General features: G+C 62.1%; 3 protein-coding genes across 11 annotated transcripts in view; 1 reads left to right on the top strand and 2 right to left on the bottom strand.

The window, feature by feature from the left end:
• Positions 1-355: 355 nt before the first annotated feature.
• MST1R (macrophage stimulating 1 receptor) lies at positions 356-8,807 on the bottom strand. 4 transcript variants are annotated; one of them, XM_072044549.1, is made up of 21 exons: positions 8,161-8,807; positions 6,544-7,835; positions 5,270-5,458; positions 5,066-5,191; positions 4,816-4,986; positions 4,467-4,633; positions 4,220-4,394; positions 3,962-4,107; positions 3,688-3,870; positions 3,331-3,424; positions 3,023-3,256; positions 2,802-2,948; positions 2,572-2,728; positions 2,387-2,479; positions 2,102-2,311; positions 1,942-2,022; positions 1,667-1,848; positions 1,479-1,588; positions 1,212-1,377; positions 992-1,128; positions 356-910 (listed from the first exon to the last, which is right to left on the bottom strand). In XM_072044549.1, exons 2-21 carry the CDS (start codon positions 7,753-7,755, stop codon positions 673-675), a joined length of 4,218 nt encoding a protein of 1,405 aa, XP_071900650.1. In that variant the 5' UTR covers positions 7,756-7,835; positions 8,161-8,807; the 3' UTR covers positions 356-672. The 4 variants fall into 4 exon arrangements, with proteins under 4 accessions (XP_071900650.1, XP_071900652.1, XP_071900649.1 ...); XM_072044551.1 differs by having other exon boundaries at positions 3,688-3,849; XM_072044548.1 differs by having other exon boundaries at positions 8,242-8,807.
• Positions 8,808-8,952: 145 nt separating this feature from the next.
• Positions 8,953-12,478, bottom strand: MON1A (MON1 homolog A, secretory trafficking associated). Its single transcript, XM_027467247.3, has 5 exons — positions 12,233-12,478; positions 11,642-12,109; positions 10,625-11,390; positions 10,360-10,507; positions 8,953-10,067 (listed from the first exon to the last, which is right to left on the bottom strand). The coding sequence occupies exons 1-5, from the start codon at positions 12,357-12,359 to the stop codon at positions 9,927-9,929; spliced, it is 1,650 nt and encodes a 549-aa protein (XP_027323048.1). The 5' UTR covers positions 12,360-12,478; the 3' UTR covers positions 8,953-9,926.
• A 174-nt stretch (positions 12,479-12,652) lies between these two features.
• RBM6 (RNA binding motif protein 6) overlaps positions 12,653-21,725 on the top strand; it is a 52,518-nt gene continuing 43,445 nt past the window's right edge. For 2 of the 6 annotated variants that reach the window (XM_027467242.3, XM_027467238.3), the window contains exons 1-5: positions 12,653-12,796; positions 16,012-16,124; positions 17,830-19,183; positions 20,044-20,133; positions 21,048-21,117. In XM_027467242.3, the coding sequence (XP_027323043.1) occupies positions 16,081-16,124; positions 17,830-19,183; positions 20,044-20,133; positions 21,048-21,117 (1,558 nt within the window). In that variant the 5' untranslated portion in view covers positions 12,653-12,796; positions 16,012-16,080. Of the gene's footprint in view, positions 12,797-13,047; positions 13,109-16,009; positions 16,125-17,829; positions 19,184-20,043; positions 20,134-21,047; positions 21,118-21,725 lie in introns of those variants that run through there. The other 4 variants (XM_027467240.3, XM_072044554.1, XM_027467241.3 and 1 more) reach the window with 4 other exon arrangements.

Here is a 21,725-nt window from a genome sequence, read left to right as displayed (position 1 = left end):
CCTGGTCCCACACAGGGTGGGCAGCAGTGGCTGGCAGCTGGTGGCACTGGGGGGTGACACGGTGCCCACTGCCACGGTGCCACCAGCAGCGCGTCCCCGTGCCCCAGCGCAGCCCTGGGGGCACCCCTGCTGCCCCCCCCGGTGCAGAGCTGCTGGCAGAGCTGCCAGGGCTGTGCTTTGCCACAGAAGGCACGGGGAAGGTTTGTGTCCAAGTCACCCGGTGTCACCTCCCGGGTGGCCCCTGGGGACATGGGGTGGCCCTGGAACCGGCCCGCAGGTGCCCTCCCGTGGCTGGCACAGTGGGTGCCCCCAGCCCTCACCGCGGGCAGAGCACACGGCACCCACCAGGGAAAAATAAAATTCATTTTTTTATCAGTCATTCAACCAAAAAACGCTGAATTTGTCCGGAGGGGGGCCAAAACCCCTTGGGACACCTCGTCGGCTCAGGCCGCCCCATAGCACTCGCTGGGGCTGAGCACGGGGCCCGCAGCACTGAGCTGGCACCGGACTGGGGCTGAGGGACACCACGGGGGTCCCATCAAGGCACGGAAGAGCAGCACCCAGCGCCCACCCCGTGGGCAGGGTGCCACACAGCACCCAGCTGCACCCCACGTCCCTCCCTGGGGGCGCGTGCCCACGGGACCCGGGAGACCCCACGGAGCAGAGCGCCCGTCAGCGCACGTCCTCATCCTCATCTTCAGCACCCTCCTCATCCTCGCCGTCAGGCTGCTGGTCCAAGGGGGCGGGGGGATAGGGGGGGCCGCTCTCCAGGTTGACGTAGGTGACGGCCAGGTTGACGTAGTGCTCGCCCTCCAGCGAGGCCAGCACGCGTTTCAGCTCACCCACCAGCCCCGAGAAGGACGGCCTCTCCTCGGGCGCAGGCGCCCAGCAGCTCAGCATCACCCCGTACCTGCCCCGACATCCCCGTTAGCACCAGCAGCATCCCCCGGGGGGGTCCCGCCGCTGTGCCCCCCTCCCCTGCCCCACTCACAGCGTGTCGGGGCAGGGCTGTGGCTGCGGCAGGCGCCGGCCCCGCAGCAGGTAGCGGGCCATGTCGTAGGGATCCACCTCGGCGTACGGCGACGCGCCCCGCGTCAGCAGCTCCCACATGAGCACCCCGAAGGACCACTGCGGAGCAGAGTGCCGGGACAGGGGGACAGGGATGGGGACGGGGACAGGGGACAGGGGATGGGGAGGGGGGATGCGCCTACCACGTCCGACTTGGTGGTGAATTTTTGGGTCTGCAGGCTCTCCAGCGCCATCCACTTGACGGGCAACTTGGCGTGCCGGTGCTGCCGGATGCTGTAGTACTCCTTGCCGAAAACATCCCGCGCCAGCCCAAAGTCAGCCACCTTCACCGTCAGCGTCTCGTCCAGCCTGCAGGGAAGGGTTGGGGACAGCACCCCAGGGTGCCCGCTGCAGCCTGGGGCACGTCGGGGTGCTGGGGGTGGGGGCACCCTCAGGCCGGCCCCACTCACATGCAGTTCCTGGCCGCCAGGTCGCGGTGCACAAACTTTTTCTGGGCCAGGTACTCCATGCCCAGAGCCACCTGGAGCCCGAAGCCGATGAGATCCTTCACCGTGGGGCTCTGTGGGGTAGGAGCAGTGAGCGAGGTGAGCTCAGTCCCCCCTTACACACTCTCCACCCCTCCCGGGCACCCCCGTACCCTCTCCTGGCTGCGGATGAAGTGCCGCAGGTCCCCGTGGCGCATGTAGGGCAGGACGACGAGGGGCAGCCCGTGGCGGGGCAGGCAGACCCCGAGCAACGAGAGCACCTGCGGGTGGTGGAAGCTCTTCATCAGGATGCCCTCGCGCAGGAACTCCTCCACCTCCTCCAGGTCCGTGATCCCTGTGGGGAGCCGAGCCATGGGGCGCCGTGCCGCGGGGCCGTGCCGCGGGGCCGTGCCGCGGGGCCGTGCCGCGGGAGCGGGCGCTGACTCACGGTGCAGGGACTTGACGGCGCAGTGCAGGGCGCCCAGCAGCGGGTCCGTGTAGGTGCCGTGGTACACGCTCCCGAAGTGCCCTGTGGGGACATGCAGCAATGAAGCCGGGGGAGCCGGGAGGTGACAGCCTGGCCAAACTGCCCCGGGGCGAGTTGTCACCTTTGCCGATGACCTGGTGGCGGTGGGTGACGAGCCGCTCCTCGGGGATGAGGATGTCCTTCACCTCCTCCAGCAGCTCCGGCCGCAGGTCCTCCAGGCAGCAGGACGTGGACCTGAGCAGGGGCACCGGGGAGCCGCCGCCCGCAGCACCGCCAATGTGCACATGGGGCCTGGCCAGGATGGGGCTGCCTGCAGCGGGCAGCGCTCCCACTGTGGGCAGGGGGGCACCGTCAGGCACCGGGCACGGCCCCAGCGCCCCGACACGCTCACCCCAGCACCGCTTACCCCGCACGTCCCGGTAGTCAACACCAGGGCGCTGGGTGATGGCAGAGGCTTCGCTCCGGCCGGGGTGCACCAGCAGCTCCAGGTTCTCCGTCCCTGCGGGTAGGGCACGGGGTGGCACCGTGGGCATGGGGTGACACCACGGGCACGGGGTGGGTCCGGGACAGCCGGCTAGCAGCAGCACTCACCCCTCCTCTTACTCCAGCGCCAGCGGAGCAGCACAGCAGCCAGGATGCAGCAGACCAGGAAGGTGACACCGGTGCCCAGGGCCAGGCTGGCAGCCAGGTCCAGCGAGGAGGCGGCCAGCACCAAGCCCAGTGTGTGGCAGTCGCTGTTCATGCAGATCTGGGGGAGCAGGGGCTCAGCGGGGCCAGAGGGAGCAGGGCACGAGGAGGGGGGAGTACTGGGGGGTGCCTACCTTCACGAGGGCCCCAGCTGGGGGCAGGCGTAGGTTGTGGGGCACGTGGCACATCACCTTGTTCTTCAGCACGTTGGGGTGGCAGTCCCGGCCCCCCACCGTCATGGTGATGTTCATGCAGCCGGCCACGGCGTCCAGCCCCAGTTGCTGCCCGGACAGACAGCGCTGAGCCCGGCCGGCCCCGGCATCGCCCCCCCCGCGCACCCCGCTCCCCTACATACATTCACCTCCACCTCGTCGTCACCGGGTTTGAGGCGGTAGTGCCTCTGCTTGCCCTGCTGCTCGAAGGGGAAGACCCGGGGCCTGGGGAAGTAGCGCAGGCGGAAGAGCTGGCGGCCGGCAGCGCCTTCCAGCAGCACGCTCAGGTTCCCCAGCACCGTCTCCAGCTTGGTCTCGAAGGGGAAGGCCGGGCTGCGGCACAGCAGCCGCTCGGGCAGCTGCGGGCCCTCGCACACCTGCAGGCGGGTGCTGGGCTGCTGCCACGGCCGGGGACACCCCGGGGGTGACAGCCTCCTGCCTCGGCACCTACCGTGGTTTCGGTCTTCTCGCCAGCAGCCTCGAAGCGGATCTTGGCGCGATACATCGAGTCCAGGTGGGAGCCGATGAGGGTGAGCATCAAGCCCCTGTGGTGGGCGGGGGTCAGAGCACTGGGGGGGGTGCACGCGGTCCCCAGGGTGTATATGGTCCCCCCAGGGTGTATATGGTCCCCCCAGGGTGTATATGGTCCCCCCAGGTGCACGCGGTCCCCAAGGTTTCCCTGTGGTCCCCCCAGGGTGCACGCGGTCCCCAAGGTTTCCCTGTGGTCCCCCCAGGGTGCACGCGGTCCACACCACCCCAGCCAACCCAGCCTGGGGGGATAATTTCAGGGCTGTCCCCACACACTCACTCGTAGCTGCAGTTGGGGACGATGCCCCAGACGGAGGGGTCGGGGCGGTACTGGAAGGACGGCAGGGCTGGGAACTCCTCCCCATCGATCCACAGGGCTACCGAGGCTGCGCCCAGGTGGGCGGCAGCGGGAGCCGTGCATCGAATCTTCCCCTCATCCTGGCTGGGGACAGAGTGCCGGGGGCTGGAGGGGACAGCGGGGCCACGTGGGCGGCCTCATGCCCATCCTTGTGCCTGGGACCCCGCGATGGCCAGGGGTGATGGCCGGGACGTACCTGGGCTGCTGGGCCAGAGGACACTTGGAGCCGTTGATCGTCACCTCCCAGCTGCTCCCCGCCGAGATGTTGGTGCCGCCAAGGGACAGGAGGGTGCCACCGCCCTGGGGACCGAAGCTGGGGTGCAGGGAGCTGACCTGGGGCTCCTGGGCAGAGACAGGGGCAGCGGGGCGGGCAGTGAACCAGTGCCCCCACCCAAACGAGCGCCCAGCCCGCGCCACCCCGGGGCTGGCACCGCTGCTGGCACGGGGACATTACCACGAAGAAGAAGCCGCCGAGGGTGGCAGAGCCCTGAACGCTGAAGCCCGAGGCCTTGCGGGGCTCCATCACGCTGAGCACCACGTCGGCCGGCCCTGCCACCGCCGGCCCCCCAGGCTCCAGGGCACACACCAGCACGTCCACGAAGTCCTTGAGGCGGGAGGCGGGCTGCGGCCTGCGGGGCGGCAAGGGATCAGCGGCGGGACGGGGAGGGGGGCACAGACATCCCCCCCCACGCTCCCCTCACCTGGCCCAGCTCTCGTTCAGCAGCACGCTGCAGCTTCGCCCTCCCACCGCCACCCGGTAGGGGCCGGGGGGGCCGCGGTGTGCGGTGGGGTCCAGCGGGGAGCGGAAGGTCATGCCGCAGAGCGTCAGCCTCGTCCGGCCCCGCAGCGGTGCGCTCTTGGGGTGGAACTGCAGGATGGGCAGCGAGAGCACGCGATGGCCACGGGGAGCTCCCTCCTGGTGGGCACCGTGCCCGGCTTGAGGAGGGGGGGTCCCACCGCACACCGCCCCGTGTTCTGCCTCCCTCCCCACCCACCCTGGCCCGATTCCAGGAGGTCCCCACGGGGCCAGGGGCACCGCCGCGGACCTACATGGGTGAGGATGGGCAGGCAGCTGTCCCGGACCCAGGTGCCGTTGCACTCGTGGCTCCGCGTGCACCCGTCCCCGCACCAGCCGCAGCCCATGAAGCGCTCGGCACGCAGGCAGCGGTCGCAGGTCAAGAAGTGGCGGCAGCCCGGGCCGGTGACATTCACGCGCCACACCTGGGGACACCGAATGGAGGTGAGCAGGAGGTGCGGGGGGGCTGGCCCCATGTCCCATCCTGGCCCCCCTCCTGCTCACCTTGGTGCCGGCGGCGAAGAGCAGTGAGTCCTCCTGCAGCCTCACCACGTGCCGCAGCGGCGCCGGCTCCTCCAGCGAGAAGTTGGCCAAGGGGACGACGTAGGAGCTGGAGCGCTGCAGCACCATCTGCAGCGGGGTGGGGAGCGGGGCTCAGCACCCCCCCGGGCACCCCGCACCCCGCCCCAACCTACAGCCAGCACCCACCTGCAGGATGCGTCCCTGCGCCGTGCCCAGGTGGGCCATGGTGACGTTCTCGTGGACGGAGACGAAGATGGAGGTGAGGAGGACGCCGGCCAGGTGCCCGTTGAACAGGTCCACCTTGTGGGAAGTGGCGGGGACGAGGGTGGGCTGGTCCCAGCAGCTGGTGTCGTTCACCAGTGCCGAGAGGTTGACCTGCAGCCGAGCACAGCGGGGACACCTCGAAGCCAGCCCCAGCGCCCCGATCCCTGCTCCCCCCTGCCCGAGCACCCATGGGTGCGGGGGCGAGCCTGGAGCACACACGTTGATGAGACGTTTGGGGGCTGAGCACCTAGGCGGGTAAACACCCGATTACCCAATCCCCGCTCTGGGCTGCAAAAAGCAAGCAGGAATTTTGGAGAATGCCCCTGCCGCCACAACACCGCCGAGCAGCGTCAGATCCTGCCCTGCCCCCTCCACATCTGGACGTGGTTATCAGCACCAGCACCGCGGGGTGGGGGCGCCGATACAGCGCCAGCCCCCCAAATCCACCAGGGCTCGGGGCGAAGGGGGACGCCAAACCCCGCTGTGCCCCACGGGGCACCCCTAGGACCACCTGTGGGTGCCGGGCACCGGGGTCCCCTTCCTGGCAGCGTGGCACAGAGCGGCGGCGAGCCGTGCGCTGCCGGGAAAAGGAGGAGATGCCGCCGCGCCTCGCCCCGGCTGAGAACAGCCAGGCTCGTGCCACGTGCACTGGCACCCGCCCTGCCCCGTCCCCGCAGCACAGCCGTGCCGAGGCTTGTTCCTGAGCCACCGTGTTCCTGCCCCACGGGGCCGGCGGGGTGACTCACGGCGCTTCCGCCCGCGGTTTGTTTGCTCGGGCAGCGCAGCGGCCCCGCGGCTGGCCCGGCCTGGCGCAGCGGCTCGGCGGGGAGGACGGGGCCCCCGCTGCCTCCTCTCTGCTCCTTCATAAACAAGCTGGAGAGCGTGGCCGTAAACACCGCGGCGCTGGGGATGGGGACGAGGGGGCCGGGGCAGCGCTGGGGACGTCACCGTGTAGACGGAGGGGAGGGGACGTTGTGTCCCCACCACAGGCAGCACACGGGGTGGTCCCCATGCAAGGAGCGCAGCCAGCTCCTGCTGCTGCCAGCACGGCCAAGAAATGTGAAGGAGTGGGCAAAGCACCGCGTCCCCGCACCAAACCCGTGTCGAGGGGGCTGGAGGCATGGACTCGGGCACTCCAGCCCAAGCCCTCCCGTGAGCGCTCCCCGGCAGGTCCCGAGCCCCCCGCCAGGACTCACGCTGTGCGGGCAGTACTCCTGCGGCTGGAAGAAGCTGAGCCCCCGCCTCAGCGTCTGCGCACCGGTGCCGCAGCACTTGTCCATCCCCTCCTCGATGGCCTGGTTGAGCAGGCGCAGGGGGAAGGCGCAGACGGCTGAGCTGTCCCGCGGCACTGGGCTCTCCGGCTGGCTCTCGGCGAAGGCGCCGAACAAAACCTTCTCGGAGCGGTCGATGCCGAGGTCTCGGGCCAGGCGCTCTCCGGGGAGGACAGCGTGGGCAGCCTGCAGCACGTTGTAGGCCACGTCGCGCTCGGTGTCCTCCTCAGCACCGCGCCGGCGCCGCTTGGACTCAAAGCGGCAGTCGAGGACCAGCTCGTGGTAGCGGCGCAGGTCGTACCTGCCGGTGCTGAGCCGCACCAGGCGCGTGTGGAACGACTTCGAGCCGGGACACTCGGGCTGCACCGTCAGGAAGTAGACGTGCTCTTTGGTGGTGAAGGAGTGCACGTAGCGGATGGGGTAGGTGTCTCGGTAGGGCGGCAGCACCGTCAGCCACTGGAAGGTGTCCGCGAAGCCGTCCAGCGTGCCCTTCAGCCTGCGGACCGACACCGACTGCGGGCTGTAGCGCGCCGCCACGCTGCTGTTGACGGTGGAGCCAAAGTAGAAGAAGGAAGCGTAGCTGTCGTCCACCACAGTGCCGCTGGTCCCCAAGGGGCTGGCCACGCAGTCGGGGCAAAACGTGGGGCTGTTGCCTGTGGCAGAGTACAGGCAGTGGGTGTCCCCGATGGTGACCTCGTCGCCACGCACCTGCAGCTTGTGCAGGTAGCAGAGCCCGTGCCGTGCCGTGCCGCAGCTGTACAGCCACAACTCCCGCGGGTCCAGCAGCAGCAGGACGTTGTCCACGTCCTCGGGGCCGGGGCCGCCCGCAGCGGCTGGGCAGAGGTGGCAGATCTCGCACTCAGCGCTGTCCGTGGGGCCGGTGATGAGGACGGAGCGGCGGCTCAGCTCGGGGCCAACCAGCAGGATGCGGTTGCGGACGGCCACGAAAGCGATGGGTGGGTTGGCAAAGACGGCGATGTTCTGCACGGGGCCGCCAGCATCGAAGCTGGGCAGCGTGTAGGGCACGGAGAAGTTCCTGGTGGAGCTGTAGGGGATGCGGGGGCACTGCCAGGCGTCGGCAAGCAGCGGGGCCAGGGCAAGGACGAGCAAGAGGCGCGTGTGGCATGGTGGCCCCATGCTGCCACCAGCACAGGGCTACCGATGGAGCTCAGTGCCACGCCGGGCCGGGACGCGTGGAGGCTGGGTCAGCATCGCACCTGCAGGAACACCAGGGGAAGGGCTGGAAGTGCTGTGCCAGGGGAGGACAGCGTGCCCATGGCCACGGCCACACCGAGCCCCCTCCCAAGCCCCCCAACCCTCCGGCACGGGGACGAATCCTGCAGACACCCCCCGGCCACGTCCCTGCCTGGGGACGGGGACCCAAAAGGGGACCCCCTCCAGCTCACCAGGGCGGTGCTGGGGACCCCTGCCAGCCCCGCGGGGACCCGGGACAAGCCCCCCGCCACCCCCCTCGCCTCGCCCCGGTAGTCCCCAGCCCGACTCCGGCTGTCCCCGCCCGCCTTCCCCGCGGCTGTCCCGTACCAGAACCGGGCTCCGCCGCCCTGTCCGTGCTGAGCCGGCCGGTACCGAGCCGTGCCAGGCGGTGCCGTGCCGGGAGCTCACCTGGTCGCTGCGCAGCGGGCCGTGCCTTTCCGTGCCGGGCCGGGCCGTGCCGGGCCGGGGCGGAGCAGAGCGGGGCCGGGCCGGGGCGGGTCCTGCCCCCGCACCGCGCGGGGCTCCCCCGGGGGCCGCTCGGGACCGGGGCGAGCCGCGGAGGGGCAAGGAACGCCCCGACGGCCGCGGAGCCCCGCTCCCCGCTCCCCGCGTCCCGCAGCTCTGAGCCCCCCTGCGCGCTGAGCACGGAGCCCCCGGCCCCGGGCATGGGCTGCGCGCAGGGGGGGCTGCGCTGCTGCTGGGCCCCGTGGAGGAAAGGGTTGGTTTTTTTTTTACTCCCGCAGTGAAAAGCAGGGATTCGTCCCCAAATCTCAGCCTCGGCGGCGGGACCGGGGGCAGGGCTTCTCCTCCCGCAGCCGGGCGGGACGGGGCTCGGCTGCCCGGATCCGCGGGGACTTTGCTCCCAGGGAGGGGCTGGAGGCGCCGATAGCGATCTCGCCTTCGCTCCGCCAGCCGGCTCCTGCCCCGCGTTGCGCAAAAGCCCCGCAGTTACGCTGCCCTGAGCCTTGCCCAACAGCTCCTTCCTCCGGGCTCCCTCCCGGTTTCGACACGAGCTGGCCCCGGCCGGCTCATCCCAGCCGCTCCCAACCCCAAAATCGGCCGTCCCCCAGCCCCCCGGGTGGCCTTTGGCCCGCGGGCACGAACGCGCTGAGACTCGCCTCCGGGTCCAGATAATGTTTATGAGCAGAGATGAGAGATTACAGCCTGGCAGGAGCACAACTCCGCGAGCAGGGTCCCCCCCCCCAGCCCTGCCGGGTTCCTCCCGGCTCCCTCGGGGTTTCTGTGGGGCTCTCCCCCTCCTCGGACACCCGCCCCAGCCCCCAGTGTAGGGTCGGGCTGTGCTTCACAGGGGATACCCGGCTGCCGAGGCACCTGGGGGTGCTCAGCCCCACGCCGGTGCCCGGTGGCAGCAGGGAGGAGGGGGGCCTTGCACAGCAGGCCCAGCTCCAGTGGCTGGTTTTTGGGGGGGTTCAGCGGACCCCATGACAAGGCGAAGTCCCAGTAGGGCTCCCTGGCAGAAAGGGCTCTAAGGGAGCTGCGTTGGGGCTGCCCCTTTGGAGCCAGCACCATGACCCCCACACCCTGCATCTCTCGGGGGCTGCTCCACATCCCCAGGGGCAGGACCCCAGTGCCCCAGCGGGGGCAGGCTGACCCACCCCCTGCCTCCCCCCCTTCCCCAGGACACGGCATCCTTCACGTGGCCGTGCTGAGAAGGGTGTGGGACAAACCTGCTGGCTCCTGGCCAGGGCAGGAGCCCGGGACCATGGGGCGCTGCCTGGCATTCGGGGACCCGGCTCCCCCAAAGGAGGGAGAGGAGCAGCCCAGCCAGCCCCGGCCCCAGCTGGGTGGTGTCACCCACCCTCTGCGGGCACAGCAGCAAAAAAAGGGATGGAGCCGGGGGTCGTGGAGAAAGGGCAGCCCCCCCAGATGAGGGGGGCACTGCCTGCAGGTGCGAGAAAGCCCCGCTCACCCCATCTCCCACACCCACGGCTCACAGTCCCACGGGTGGGTTTCCCCGTGCTCTCGGGGTCCCACCGTGCCCTCTCCCCCAGCTCCCAGCCCGTGCCTCCCCAGGGGCCGGGCCGCGCGGCAGCGGGGTGCCCCGGTGGGCTCCGTGCCCTGGGAGACGCCCGTCAGTACGTCTGGGGCGTGAGGATGAAGAGTCGGTCTTCCTCCTTGCGGATCCACTTCATGAGCTTGTTGACAGCGCTGATGGCGCCCGCCTTGGTGCCCAGGGGACTGTAGCATATGTAGAGCTCGAAGGCGCTGGTGACCTGGGTGAAGAAATGGGGATGGGCACGCACCTGCACATCCCTGCAGGGGGCTGGTACCGCACGGCCCCCCGTGGGCTGGCCCAGGGGCTCCCAAGCAGGGCACGGGGTGGCAGCAGGGCACCCTAAGTGGCTGGCCTGCCGCTCCCTGGCACAGGAACCCCCGAAAGGAGCACGCGTGTGTTTGGGGCTGCCCTGGTGAGCACAGAGCCGGGGCTGCCTTGTGCCACCAGCCCTGCTCTGCCACGCGGGGCCGCAAGGTTGGGGTCACCCAAACGCTGAAGACAGCCCTTACCCAAGCCAGGAGGTTTTCCCGTGGGCCCGTGAAGTAGATGTTCTTCAGGGGGCGCGACGAGTTGTGAGCCCGGCTGTGGAGGTACTGGTAGAGCCCCAGGAGCCTTTCCTTCTCCTCCTCCCGCACGTAGGGTGCCTCGATCTCAGGGCTGCAGGAACACAGCGCCCCGTTAGCCCCCCGCGCTCCTCGGGGAAGGGGATTCAGGGAGCAGCTCTGCCCCGTGCCCGCACCGCGGCCCCAGTCGGTGCTCTCCCGGCCTCCTCACCTGGTGAAGAGCCCCGAGCTCTTGGACTTGTAGATGAAGTGCCGCAGGTCGGGGATGCCCACCTGGGCCACGCTGTAGAAGGGGGTGCGGAGGGCCTCCTGCAGAGCGTGGTGCACCCCCCGCCGCCGCAGGCGCTCCTGGAAGCGCCTCTTGCAGTCGGAGACGGTGAAGAAGTCCTCGCGGTCAGTGGAGACCAGCAGCAGGCACAGGTCCATCTCCTGCTCCAGGTAGGAGATGTGGGCGTGGAAGAAGCCGCTGGAGTTGAACTTTGGGAGGCAAATGGGAGTCCAGGCTTCGCCCTCCCGGAAGGAGGAAGAGGAACTGATAAGGTTGAAGAGCAGATGGAGGTCAATGGGGTGGAGGAACTGATCCTTCTTCCTCACGAGAGACACCAGCTGGTTCCCTGACAGGAGGATGGAGAACACCAAGCTCTTGGCCTTGGCCTGCTGGAGGCTGGTGCTCACGGCATCCCGGACGCTGGCGGCCAGGGGCAGGCAGCGCACGGCGCCCATGAGGAAGCTGGGGTCGTGGGCCATGAGGTCCAGCAGGTTGTCGGTGATGCGCTCGGAGCCGGCCAGGAGCCTGCGCAGGTCGTAGTTCTGCTTCTGCTGGAAGATGTGGTTGAGCTGGGTCCAGGTGAGCAGGCTGAGGATCTGGTAGTAGATGTACAGCAGCTCGTGGGCGATCTCCTGCTCCGACTGCCGGGTCCGCGCCACGGCCACCAGCACCAGCGGGCTCCTCCGCACGAAGACCACCTTGTAGCCATCTGCTCGGGAGGGAGTCCCCGTGGTTGGGGACAGAGCGGTCAGCCCGAGCGCCCAGCCTGCAGCGTGCATGGACTCTGCTCCCACCTCCCCCCAGCCACCAACCTGCCCCTGGGGACAGCTTGGATAGCCCACGGTGGCAGGAGCACGGGCTGGGCACCGCCACGTGAACCCCTGGGTGATGTGTGCAGGGACACCGTGGTGGGGCTGCAACACCACCCAACCCCACCGCCCCCCACCCCCGGCTCAGTACCTGCGTGGATGGAGCGGATGGCATTTTTGTCAGCCTCCAGGAAGGACACCAGGGCCATCATGACCCCCATGGTGCTGGAGAGGGCCTCCTCGGAGCCGTAGCGGGAGTACACCGGCTTGCCGGCCTCGCTGAGCACAAAGACGTGCTTGCGATGCATGCGCCAGGCGTCCATGGTCACGTCCTCCTCCTCCTTGCCCGACAGCACCGAGTCGTGGCGGGCAGCCTGCGGGGCCGGCTCCAGCTTCCCCTCCTTGCCCGGCCTCATCTCCTCCTCCAGGTCCAGGGCCATGCCCGTCAGCTGCGTGCTCAGCTCGCTGAAGTCCTTGCTGATCTGCTCCATGCTGCTGGGCCCGGCCGCTTCCCCGCGCCTCTCCTCGGGGCTCCGCGCCGCCGCCCCCCCGTCCTCGGGGCTCGTCAGGTCCTCGTAGGAGCGGGTGTGCACGAACATGGCCCCCTCCTGGCCTGCCCCTGGGGACACGGCGGGGGTCAGCGGGGCCGGGGGGCTCCAGGGAGGGGGCTGCGGGCCCCTCAGTGCCAACCCCACCCCTCCCCGCAGCCCCCGGCCCCCCCCGGGCCCTGCCCGTTGCTCACCTGGCTCCGTGCCCTGCGCCAGGCCGGGTGTGGGGCTGTCGGCCCGCTCCCCGTGCTGCCCATCCCCCGGGGCCAGGCCCCCGCCGGGCTCCTCGCCGCCCCTCCCCGCCTGGACGTCCGCAGCCATCCCCGGGGGCGTCCCCGGGCTGTCCCCGGCCCCTCCCGGCAGCTCCGGGCCTAGCTGCCGGTGCCGGTGCCGGTGCCCCCCCGCCCCGCCGCCGCCGCTGCCATGGCGGCGCCCGCCCCTCTCCCCCTCAGCCCGCCCCGCGGTGCCCCTGCCGCGGGGCTCTCTGGGAGTTGTAGTCCCCGCTCCCGCCTTCCTCGCTCTCCACCCCCCCGCCGCGCGACTACAGCTCCCAGCAGCCCCTCGCCGCCGCCGCGCGGGGCGCGCTGGGAAGCCGAGTCCAAGCCGCCCCGCCGCGCGGGGCTGCCGGGAGCCGTAGTGCGGCCGCCGGACTCCATTTCCCAGCGTGCCGCGGGGTGGGGCAGGGAGGAGGGGGAGCTCCCGGAAGTTCCGGTTCCCCCTCAGCGGAGCGCTGGGCCTGGCGCGGCGGCGGCGGGGAGGTGAGGGGCGGCGGCGGCGGCGGGGCTGTGCCGGGGGGGGGGGGCGGCACCGGCGGCCGGGAGCGGCCCGGAGAGGCCCGGAGAGGCCCGGAGAGGCGGGGGAGACCTCGGGGGCGGCGGCAGGCGCGGGGGCGCCCCCCCGGTAGCGGGCGGCGGGGCGGGGCCTGGGCGCTGCCCCCCCCCTTTTCCCCTCCCGGGGTTTTCCCCGGGCCCCGCTCACAATCGCGCCGCGTTCCGCCGGGGAGGGGCTGGGGAGGGGCTGGGGAGGGCCCGGCCGCTTCTGCTGCTGGAGGCCTGCGCGGCCCGCTGGGGGTAAGCGCAGCCCTGCCCTCCCCTCCCTGCTGCCTCCTCTCCTCACAGCCCCGGGGACGCGGCTTTGTTGTTGCCGTGCTTGCAGACGGGGCGCTGCCCCCTTCAGGAAGGGCAAGAGGGAGCTTCTGTGGCCGACTTCAGCTGGTACAGCTCAGGGGACGTCTTCGCCTGTAGCTCGCCTCGTGCTGGCTTTTCCCTTTCTTTAGCCTTACGGGAACTTGGCTACACGTGAGGCGTTCGTCAGCGCGGCGCTTCCTCCGTGCTGTGGGCAGAGCCCTGCCTGTAGCTGTATTTGGCTTCCTCACGGCCTATAAATAACCAGGTTTGGCAGCCCTGGTGAGATCTATTCGGGGAGAAGCGGTGAATATCAGAGCGGTTCTCTCAAAACGTCATCTCTGTGAGACTGCCGCGTGCCCGCTCCTTCCCCGACTGCTCCTCCCTCTCCCTGCTTTGGCAAGCAGCGGGCAGTGTTGGGGGGTGAGTTGGTGGAGGTGGACGGGGAGGTGCTTGAGGGCCTTGCTGGCGCTTCTCACTCTGCCCCTTGGCAGAAATCATTATTTAAACCCTCGGAAGAAGAGCTGCTTGGTCTGGCTGAGCTACACAAGCCCTTTATTCTGTCGGGTTGTGGTGGAAGTTTAAGTAAGATGGCCACAAGGACAGAGTGCCGTTGGGCTCGGCATGGGCAGTTCAGGAAGCTGGGTCAGAAACATCCCTGAAGGGGCAGCAGCAGTCACGGGGCTGCCTGGGGGGCACTAAGAGGACAGGGGTTGTGTCCCAGGGAGCACCCTGAGCCCCCTCAGACTGGCACCTCTGCTCCTCGGTGTCTCCTGCCTGCTGGGAGGGCTGTGTAGGCTCGCATCAGCCCTACTGAATATTCAGAGTAACTGTAGCAGCTAATTACTGCCCTAAACAAGCTGCAGCTCGGGCTCTGGGAGAACCGGGCCACGCTGTGCTTGCTGCAGCCGTGCCGTTGTGTCATTTGGAAACTTCCTCTGATGCCATCTCCTCCAGATGCGTGGTTGTGACTGAAGGGCGCCAAAAATAACTGGCGCGTTGTTCCTAGCGCTCGAGGGTGGATTTTTGCTCTCCTGCTGGCCCACTCCCATCCCCAGGCTGTGTTGGGCTGTCTGTGGCAAAGCAGCCTTCCCCCACACCCTGCCCGCTCCCGCCGTGGGGCAGGGGGTGGGATCCTGCTCTCACCTCCTGTTTGTCCCGCTACGGAGAGCCGGGGTTTGTCAGCAGGTCGTGGTTCCTCTTCCTGGATTTCCTTCTGCGTGCTCAGCTCCAGGGCCCGGTCACATCCCCTTTTTGCATGGGGTCAGACCCTGAGAGGTGGCGAGCAGAACGGGGGGGCTGAGCTGGCAGTGAATTACCTGGTGCTGAGGAGGGCAGGTCCCAGCAGTGCACAGCGCCTCTCCTGCAGCGCTTGGGTCTGGCTGGGCCTCGGTGGCAGTGGGAGCCCCTCTCCGGAGGTCCTGGCCGCCTGCTGTCCCCTTGTTTTGTGGGGCTGTGTTGTAAACAGTACCACTGAAGTCCCACGGGTTAAACTGCTATCAGTCTGATGTTTTTTTTCCCCATCTGATAATTATAATGTTGTGTCCAAACAGCTCCCAGTTGGCGAGGTTTTTTTTTAAGCATTGGGAAGCTTGCGGACTCTATGAAAACTGGAGTGGGGGAGGAAACCAGGAAGGGAAGATGGAGAAACAGCGGCCCTGCAGGTGTCTGCAGGCTGCTGTGGGTTGCGGGTGAAAGCCACAGCCACCTCTGTCTGCCTGTCCTCACAGCCTGAAGCACGGCTTCTGCCAGGAAAAATGGCAGAGCTCATGGTGGGACGGCCCGGGAAGAGCCAAGGGGACCACGAGGGGACTGGTGCCCTCAGGCAGGTTGAGGGATCTTGAGCGGAGGTGGGGTGGGGATCCCGCGTGTGGCTGCGGCCGTCCCAGCCCGCTCCTTCCCTCCCGCTGCCTGTCGGGCAGCGCTGACCTTTGGAAGCGGGAGGAAGCAGGGCGTTGGGTGGTTTTCGTTGAGATTTACTGCGCTCACGAGGCCCAGCAGTGGCTGTCCTCGGTTCTGCGGAAGCACTGCAGGGAGCTGGCTTCAGCCCTGCTCTGGGGAAACGTGAATTCCTTGCGTAGAGGTGGGACCCGAGGGGCAGACTGGCTGCTGTGCCACAAGAACTGCGAAACCACTGCAGGGAGCGGGTCGGGGACCGCTGAGGTGCTGGCACCGTTCTGCTCCGGGCTCTGCTGCAGCCCTGGTGGGGGAAAGGCCCCAAATTCTTCCTGTTTAAGTCCTTTTGAAGTCCTGGCTTTGGCAGTCTCCAGGAAATCCTCCCCTTCGCGGCTGGTGGGAGGAAGCAGGTGACATTTCACACCTGCGCTCAGCTTTTAGGGCAGTTCTGGGCAGCAGAGCCTGTAAAGATTTCTTGGCAGAGCACACCCTGCTCTCTGCCTGCTTCTGGAGGGCAAAGTAAGCACAGCAGGCCAACAGCGGTGATGGTTTCCTTGAACAGCAGAGAGCTTTGGGCAGAAATAGTTGGGATTAAACATTAATTGCAAACTGTTGCTCGGCGCTGGGCCTTGCTGTTTATAGCCTGTGGGATTCTCACACTCGCAGTTGCTCTGAGTAGTGTTAGACAGCACAGTATGTCGGGAAGCGGTATGTTCATCGAGAGCAAATATCAAATCGTTTGCCCACACATATCGGCGGTTTCGTTTCGGAAGTCATTTGAAGCTTGTGAGTTTGAATGTGGAGAAACGCAGCACCGAGCTCATTCCTGCCGGAGAGTGGCCGTGTCGGTGGGGTTGGCCCTTCCCACGCGCCTTCCGCTGACCAGCAGTGGAAATTTTCTTCCGCGCTGTGTTTTTGTTGCCCTGTGGCTCACTGTCACGTTATTTCCTCAGCAGGTTGTGCTGTCGTGGTGTTCTCAGAGCGAATTACCCATTTCTGGAAGCCTACCAGACAAGGGGAACATGTGGGGAGACCATCGACAAGGCAACAGAACGGGGTCCTATCGGTAAGCACTGGATCGTACCCTTTGCTCCCTGCACTGAAGAACGTTACTGAAACAACGAGAACTCTGTCAGTATTCCTGCACATCCCCCTCCAGCTCATTTTGCTAAAAGTTTCTGAGCTCCTTGTGGAGCTAGGTGGCATTCCTGAGCAGTAGGCAAGTTAAGCCACGGTGTAGCTCTCTGCATTTTGGTGAAGTTTTGTGTTTGTTTGGTTCTTTTTTTTAATGACAGCTGCTGTTTTATAACAAACATTATTTGTTGTGCTCCTTCACAAGGCGTTCTTGAATGTCACTGGAGCTGTTGCAAAGACGCACGTGCAGCCAACCTGCGCTGCCTGATATTTTTCTTAGTTTATATTCCTCTGCTTGCTACTGGGCCCTGTGTTTGCAACAGGACTTTGGGAATAAAAACTGAAATAAAGCAGAGGCGCCAAGGGAGAGGGTTTTCATCCCTCATGCATAATTCTTTCATCCTTTATTCATGTCTTCATCTCAGTTATTTGAAAATCAGAATGATAAATGTACTTCCTCCTGGCATACCGTAGGCTCCTGAAATAAGAGTATTTCAAACAAATGTCTGACTGCAATGTGTGGAGAAAGCTGATGTCGTGAATTTAAAACAGTGTCCTGCAGAACCTGTCTTAACAGGGCTGATCAGAGAGCGATCATGATTTGTGGTGATAGCAGCAGTGCTGCTCTGCTGATTTATTTTTTTTAAATTGGATTTTATTGGCATCATTCTTTACTGTGGTGGATGGGCGATTCTATCCTCAAACCAAGTTTCAATTCCCGTTCCCTGTGGTGATGAACCAGGGGCTTGCAGCTTAGTAAATCCATGTGCAGTTTGATTAGCTGTGCACATGTGTTTTGTTGGTGAGTGATCCTGTATGAAACTCAGAGAACTTGCTGGAGTTGCTAGGGAAATGCCCACTGATTACGGTAGGATTTGGTGTTTCTTTAAAATGTGTTGCTTTAATATTTTATTTTTCTAATATTTTGAAGTACTGCTTAGCTGAAAAGTCAGATAGCTTCATCTCAGAAACAAAGAAAATGGATTTTGAAAAAAAACTGCAGTAAGAGGAAATCTCTTCCTGAGTGGTGTTGTGCAGAGATCAGAACTTGTGGTTGTGGTGTTGTAAAGAGGGTGCGAGGCAGCTGGTCTTGAGGCATCTGCAACGTCTGAACTGAGAGCTTTTAGCATTTTCCTGGTTTAGATTCCAGCACAGGGAGGCATAAACTCTTCTGTGTAGCACGTTTCTAGAGCATGTTCGGTAACCTTTGCTTTTGTGTGCCCCGTGACGATGTGATAAGTTAGCCGTGTGTAATGCTGCCCAGAGAATTTAAGCTCAGGTTGTTCCTCCCAGGTGTGTGCTGGTGATGCTAATAAACAGGCGAGCCAGCTGCTGGAACCTTGAACAGCTGCAGAGCTGTGTGCAGTGCAGGACTATGTGATTGCTACCGTCATTAACCCATTAATATTGCAGGTTTTCCCTGTTGAGTGCTTCTGGAAATTGTGCTGAAATGGGAGCACCCAAGTTTACTTTCTCACATCTGTCGTATGCTGCCTCATCTTAAACTGCCAAACATCAATATCTTCTGCGGATCTTAGACTGTTACACCACTCTATAAAAGTTTAGAGAAGAATGTGCTGCTGTATAGATTTCAGACTCTAAGCACGTTATGAATAATACTGTCTTTATTTCTACAGTGGGAGCCAAGAAGAAAGGTTTGCTCCCGGGTGGAACAGGGAATATCCTCCTTCCCTTGATAGTCTTGCTCAAGAAAGACACTCTGGCAACTTCTCTGGCAGAGAATCACTTCCTTTTGATATCCAGGCACTCGCAGGCCTCCTCAATCCTCAGTTTGCCAACAGAGAGGAACCTTCTTTCAGCTTTGGAGCCAGAGATGGACCACGTAGTGACCTCAGAGGTAGGGAAGGGCACCACGATTTCAGGGGCAGAGATTTCCCACCGTCTGACTTTCAGAACAGAGATGAGTCTCAGATGGATTTCAGAGGCAGGGAACCACCCCCTTCTGAGTACAGGGGCAGGGATATGTACTCCGGAGACTTCAGGGAGAGAGAAGGGCCACCTATGGACTACAGGGGTGGGGACGCTCCTTCAGGGGACTACAGGAACAGGGAGACGTTCCGTATGAACTACAGGGACAGGGAAGCACATAACGTGGATTACAGGGGCAGAGATGAGCCTCCGTCAGACTTCAGGGGGAGGGGGTCTTTTGATCTGAACTTCAGAGGTCGAGATGGATCTCATTCGGACTTTAGGGCAAGAGACGTGCCTGAGTTAGACTACAGGGGCAGAGACCATTCCTATTCCGACTTCAGAAATAGGGATGTACCTAATATGGACTTCAGGGGTATGGGCACATCTGATCTGGACTTCCGAAACAGAAACGCACCATCGTCAGATTTCAGAAATAGGCACAGGTCTCGGACTGATCAGGATTTTAGGAGCAGAGAGATGGCTCCTCCCATGGACTTCCCAGAGAGGGAAATGCCTCCTGTGGATCAAAGCGTTGTAGATTTTAGGCGCAACCAGTCTACTGTACCTTTAGCAGAAAGAGAGGGCTCTGGTTTAAGCACCAGCAAGAGAGAGGAGGCTGCGCTTGGTTTAGATAGAACACCTTTTGGTAGCCAAAAAAGCGAATTTCAACATCCGGAAGCACCAGCCAGAGAAGAGGAATCCCTTGGACTGAATCTCAAAGATGACGCTTCACACAATTTCCAAAACAGCCGTGGACCTCCTCCTACTACCCTTCAGGACCAAGAGGAGCAACCTCAGAGCTTTGCTAACAAGCAACAACAGCAGCAACAGCAGCAGCAGCTTTCTGGGGGGGATCAGCAAAGATCTGATTCTGATCTTGGGTCGAAAGGTGAAGGAGATCTGGATTTCCTGGGACGGCAAGATACGGACTACAGAAACATTGAGTATCGTGATGTGGATCACCGGCTGCCAGGGCACCAGATGTTTGATTACGAACATGGCAAGTCCTTTTCAGAAGGAAAACCCGGCAAAGATTCTAGGCCCTATAAGAGCCTTCAGGTAGGTGGCTTTGACAATTGATGTTTCTCTTAAGCACGTGTTGGCCAAAGAATGGAAGGAGCAGGGAAGGAGTCTTCTATTCGTGTTCCATCACTTTGGTTCAGTCCTAACTCACCGTCCTTCTCTGAGGACATCCTCCTGCTCCAGGCCATTTGGATGGGCACGCTTTCTATCCCAGAAATATTTTATTCTCAAGAGAGATGCAATTTAGCAATTGAGAGTTGCTAAATACATAGAACCAGATTTGGTTCAGAAAGTTCCCAAGCTGAAAATGAGCAGACAAGTGGAGGGTGTTATGTGGGGTGGGGAAGCATTGCATAGTTTATGTTCTCCTAGGAATCTGCTTACGAGTGCTACCAGAGAGAAGCTACTGGGACAGGTGGACCCGCGTGGAACAGCACAGCTGTTCTCATATGCGCTTTGTTTATCCTCATAGTCAACTTCGAAATCTCAAGGTTAATGGTAACCACTGAATTAATAACTGCTGTGGAATTTGAATATCCCACTGCTGGGAAGCAGAGCTTTTCTGCTTCTCTTTTTATAAAAACTTGGAGAAATGTGGGATTCAGGGCAAGACCTGCCTCTTGGCATTTACTGTTTATTCTGAGTTGTGTATCTTGTAGACAGATACTTGCTGGACCTGGATCTCACTGCACAGCTCAGTGAGCACATGAAGCTGCTTATGCTAATATTGCAGAGCTCTCTGAATCTCAGGCAATGCTGTGGTAAACATTTGAGCCATTCTGCTTGTGGCCCTTTCCCTTTGAATTGTACCCTGCTATATTTTGTTCTGGTTTGTGTATCTCATGAGCTAGCGTTTCTCATTTGTAAAAACAACATCTTGGTTGTGTGAACTCAAGGACCAAGATTACCGGACCTGCCCCAAATACATGAAGCCAAGCAAGCTCATTCGGCTAGGAGGAGTGCCTGAAACTGCCACAAAGGATGATGTAAGTGGGATGTTTTTCATCCAAAATTCACTGTAAGACTTTAGAAACACTCGATATAAGTTTTGAGACTTAGCATTTTCAAGCCTGGTGATTGGAATTCAGGTGGTCTGTCATTTTCCCCAAAGAAAATCCTGATTTAGGAATGACTGCAGTGTTATTTTATCTGATTATTCTGCTTTTTAGAGGGCCTGGAAATTATGACTCTCTTTTGCAGTCACATGCAGGTTGTTGGTAGGTAAAAGCCTTGACCGACAGACACTTGTTAACATACCTTCCTTCCAGAATTACTTTATGTAGAGACAATATTGTTATTCCTTTGGTAGTATATTTTGAGCCTGGAAGACATCAGTGTCTGAATCAACTTGTTCCTTCTTCATTACTTGAAATTCCTAAAATGAGATCTTACGAAGAAGGAAAAGATGCCTCCTGTTACTGCTGATTTTAGTTTCAAAAAAAATAATCATCTAGGCTACAAGGTGAGAGAAGTTACCTTTCCACAAGCTTCCACTTCTAATTAGAATTTTTTGGTGGCAGCTCCAGACATGAGAACACTCTCAGACATCAGGTTTTGCAAGGGTTAGCTGTGGTGATCAGCCCTTCTGAGGCTTAATACACTGACCTTAAATAAGGATCAGAGGGGAGCTGTCTGGACAAAAACAGCATGACAAACCTTTGAACGGTTCTGCTGTAAATGGCTTATTTAAACAAAAATAAAAAAACACATGAGCAAAAATTCCCCAAAACTCAGTAAACAGTTCTCAGAAACTGCAGGAACTTTACCAGGAAAATGCATGTTTATAACAAGCTTAAGCTAGAAAGAAAAGAAGTCTTAGGGAAAGAGAAATGTACTTCAGCAAGTGCTTTACTCTGAGGTTTTATTTTGGAGACTGAAGTGGATCCTGGTTTTCCTGTAGATTCTCAATGCTTTCCGAGGGCCGGATGGGACACCTGTGAAGGACTTGCGGCTGAAAGATTACAGTTCAGGTGAGAATGCTTTTTCAGTGCTTCTGGATTCAGGTTTACAAAAGGGTATTCTTAGCACCAATACTTAGCCACTTTGGTTGTCCTTGATGCTGTAATTACAAGTATTTTTAAATGAAGATGCCAAGTTCTGTAGTTTGCTCTATTGTCTTCAAAACTGATGGCTGTGCTCACTGTTGCTTCAGAGCTAAATTGTGTTCTGGTGCTTCTAGCTGTAGGAGCAGCAGGAAAAAACAGCAGTGCTGTTCTAGTAGCCATCAATAATAAAGCTAATACTGACGTGGAACAGCAGGTTAATTCCCAATAGATTATTTGTTTTTAGTTATTCAATCCTTTTGGATTGTTCTCCATCTTGTTTCTGAGATGGCCTTGCTGTGGAGTGTCCCCTGCACAAATAGCGTCCCCATGAAACCTGACATCCCGTAACATTTCTCCTTCAGTAACGTGAAACTGTCACCCTTCCTGGATATGAAGACAGGCTTTAAAAAAAAAAAAAAAAAAGCAAAAGCAAGTTTTATAAACCAATATTGAAATACTGGGCCAGGATGCTCTTCCTTATTTCAAAGAATGACATTTTGCTGTACTTCTAATCGGTATGTATTGGATTCTGA

The sequence above is a fragment of the Anas platyrhynchos genome, chromosome 13, assembly GCF_047663525.1.
Source record: "Anas platyrhynchos isolate ZD024472 breed Pekin duck chromosome 13, IASCAAS_PekinDuck_T2T, whole genome shotgun sequence".
NCBI lineage: Eukaryota > Metazoa > Chordata > Aves > Anseriformes > Anatidae > Anas > Anas platyrhynchos.
This window is presented reverse-complemented; position numbering and strand designations above follow the sequence as displayed.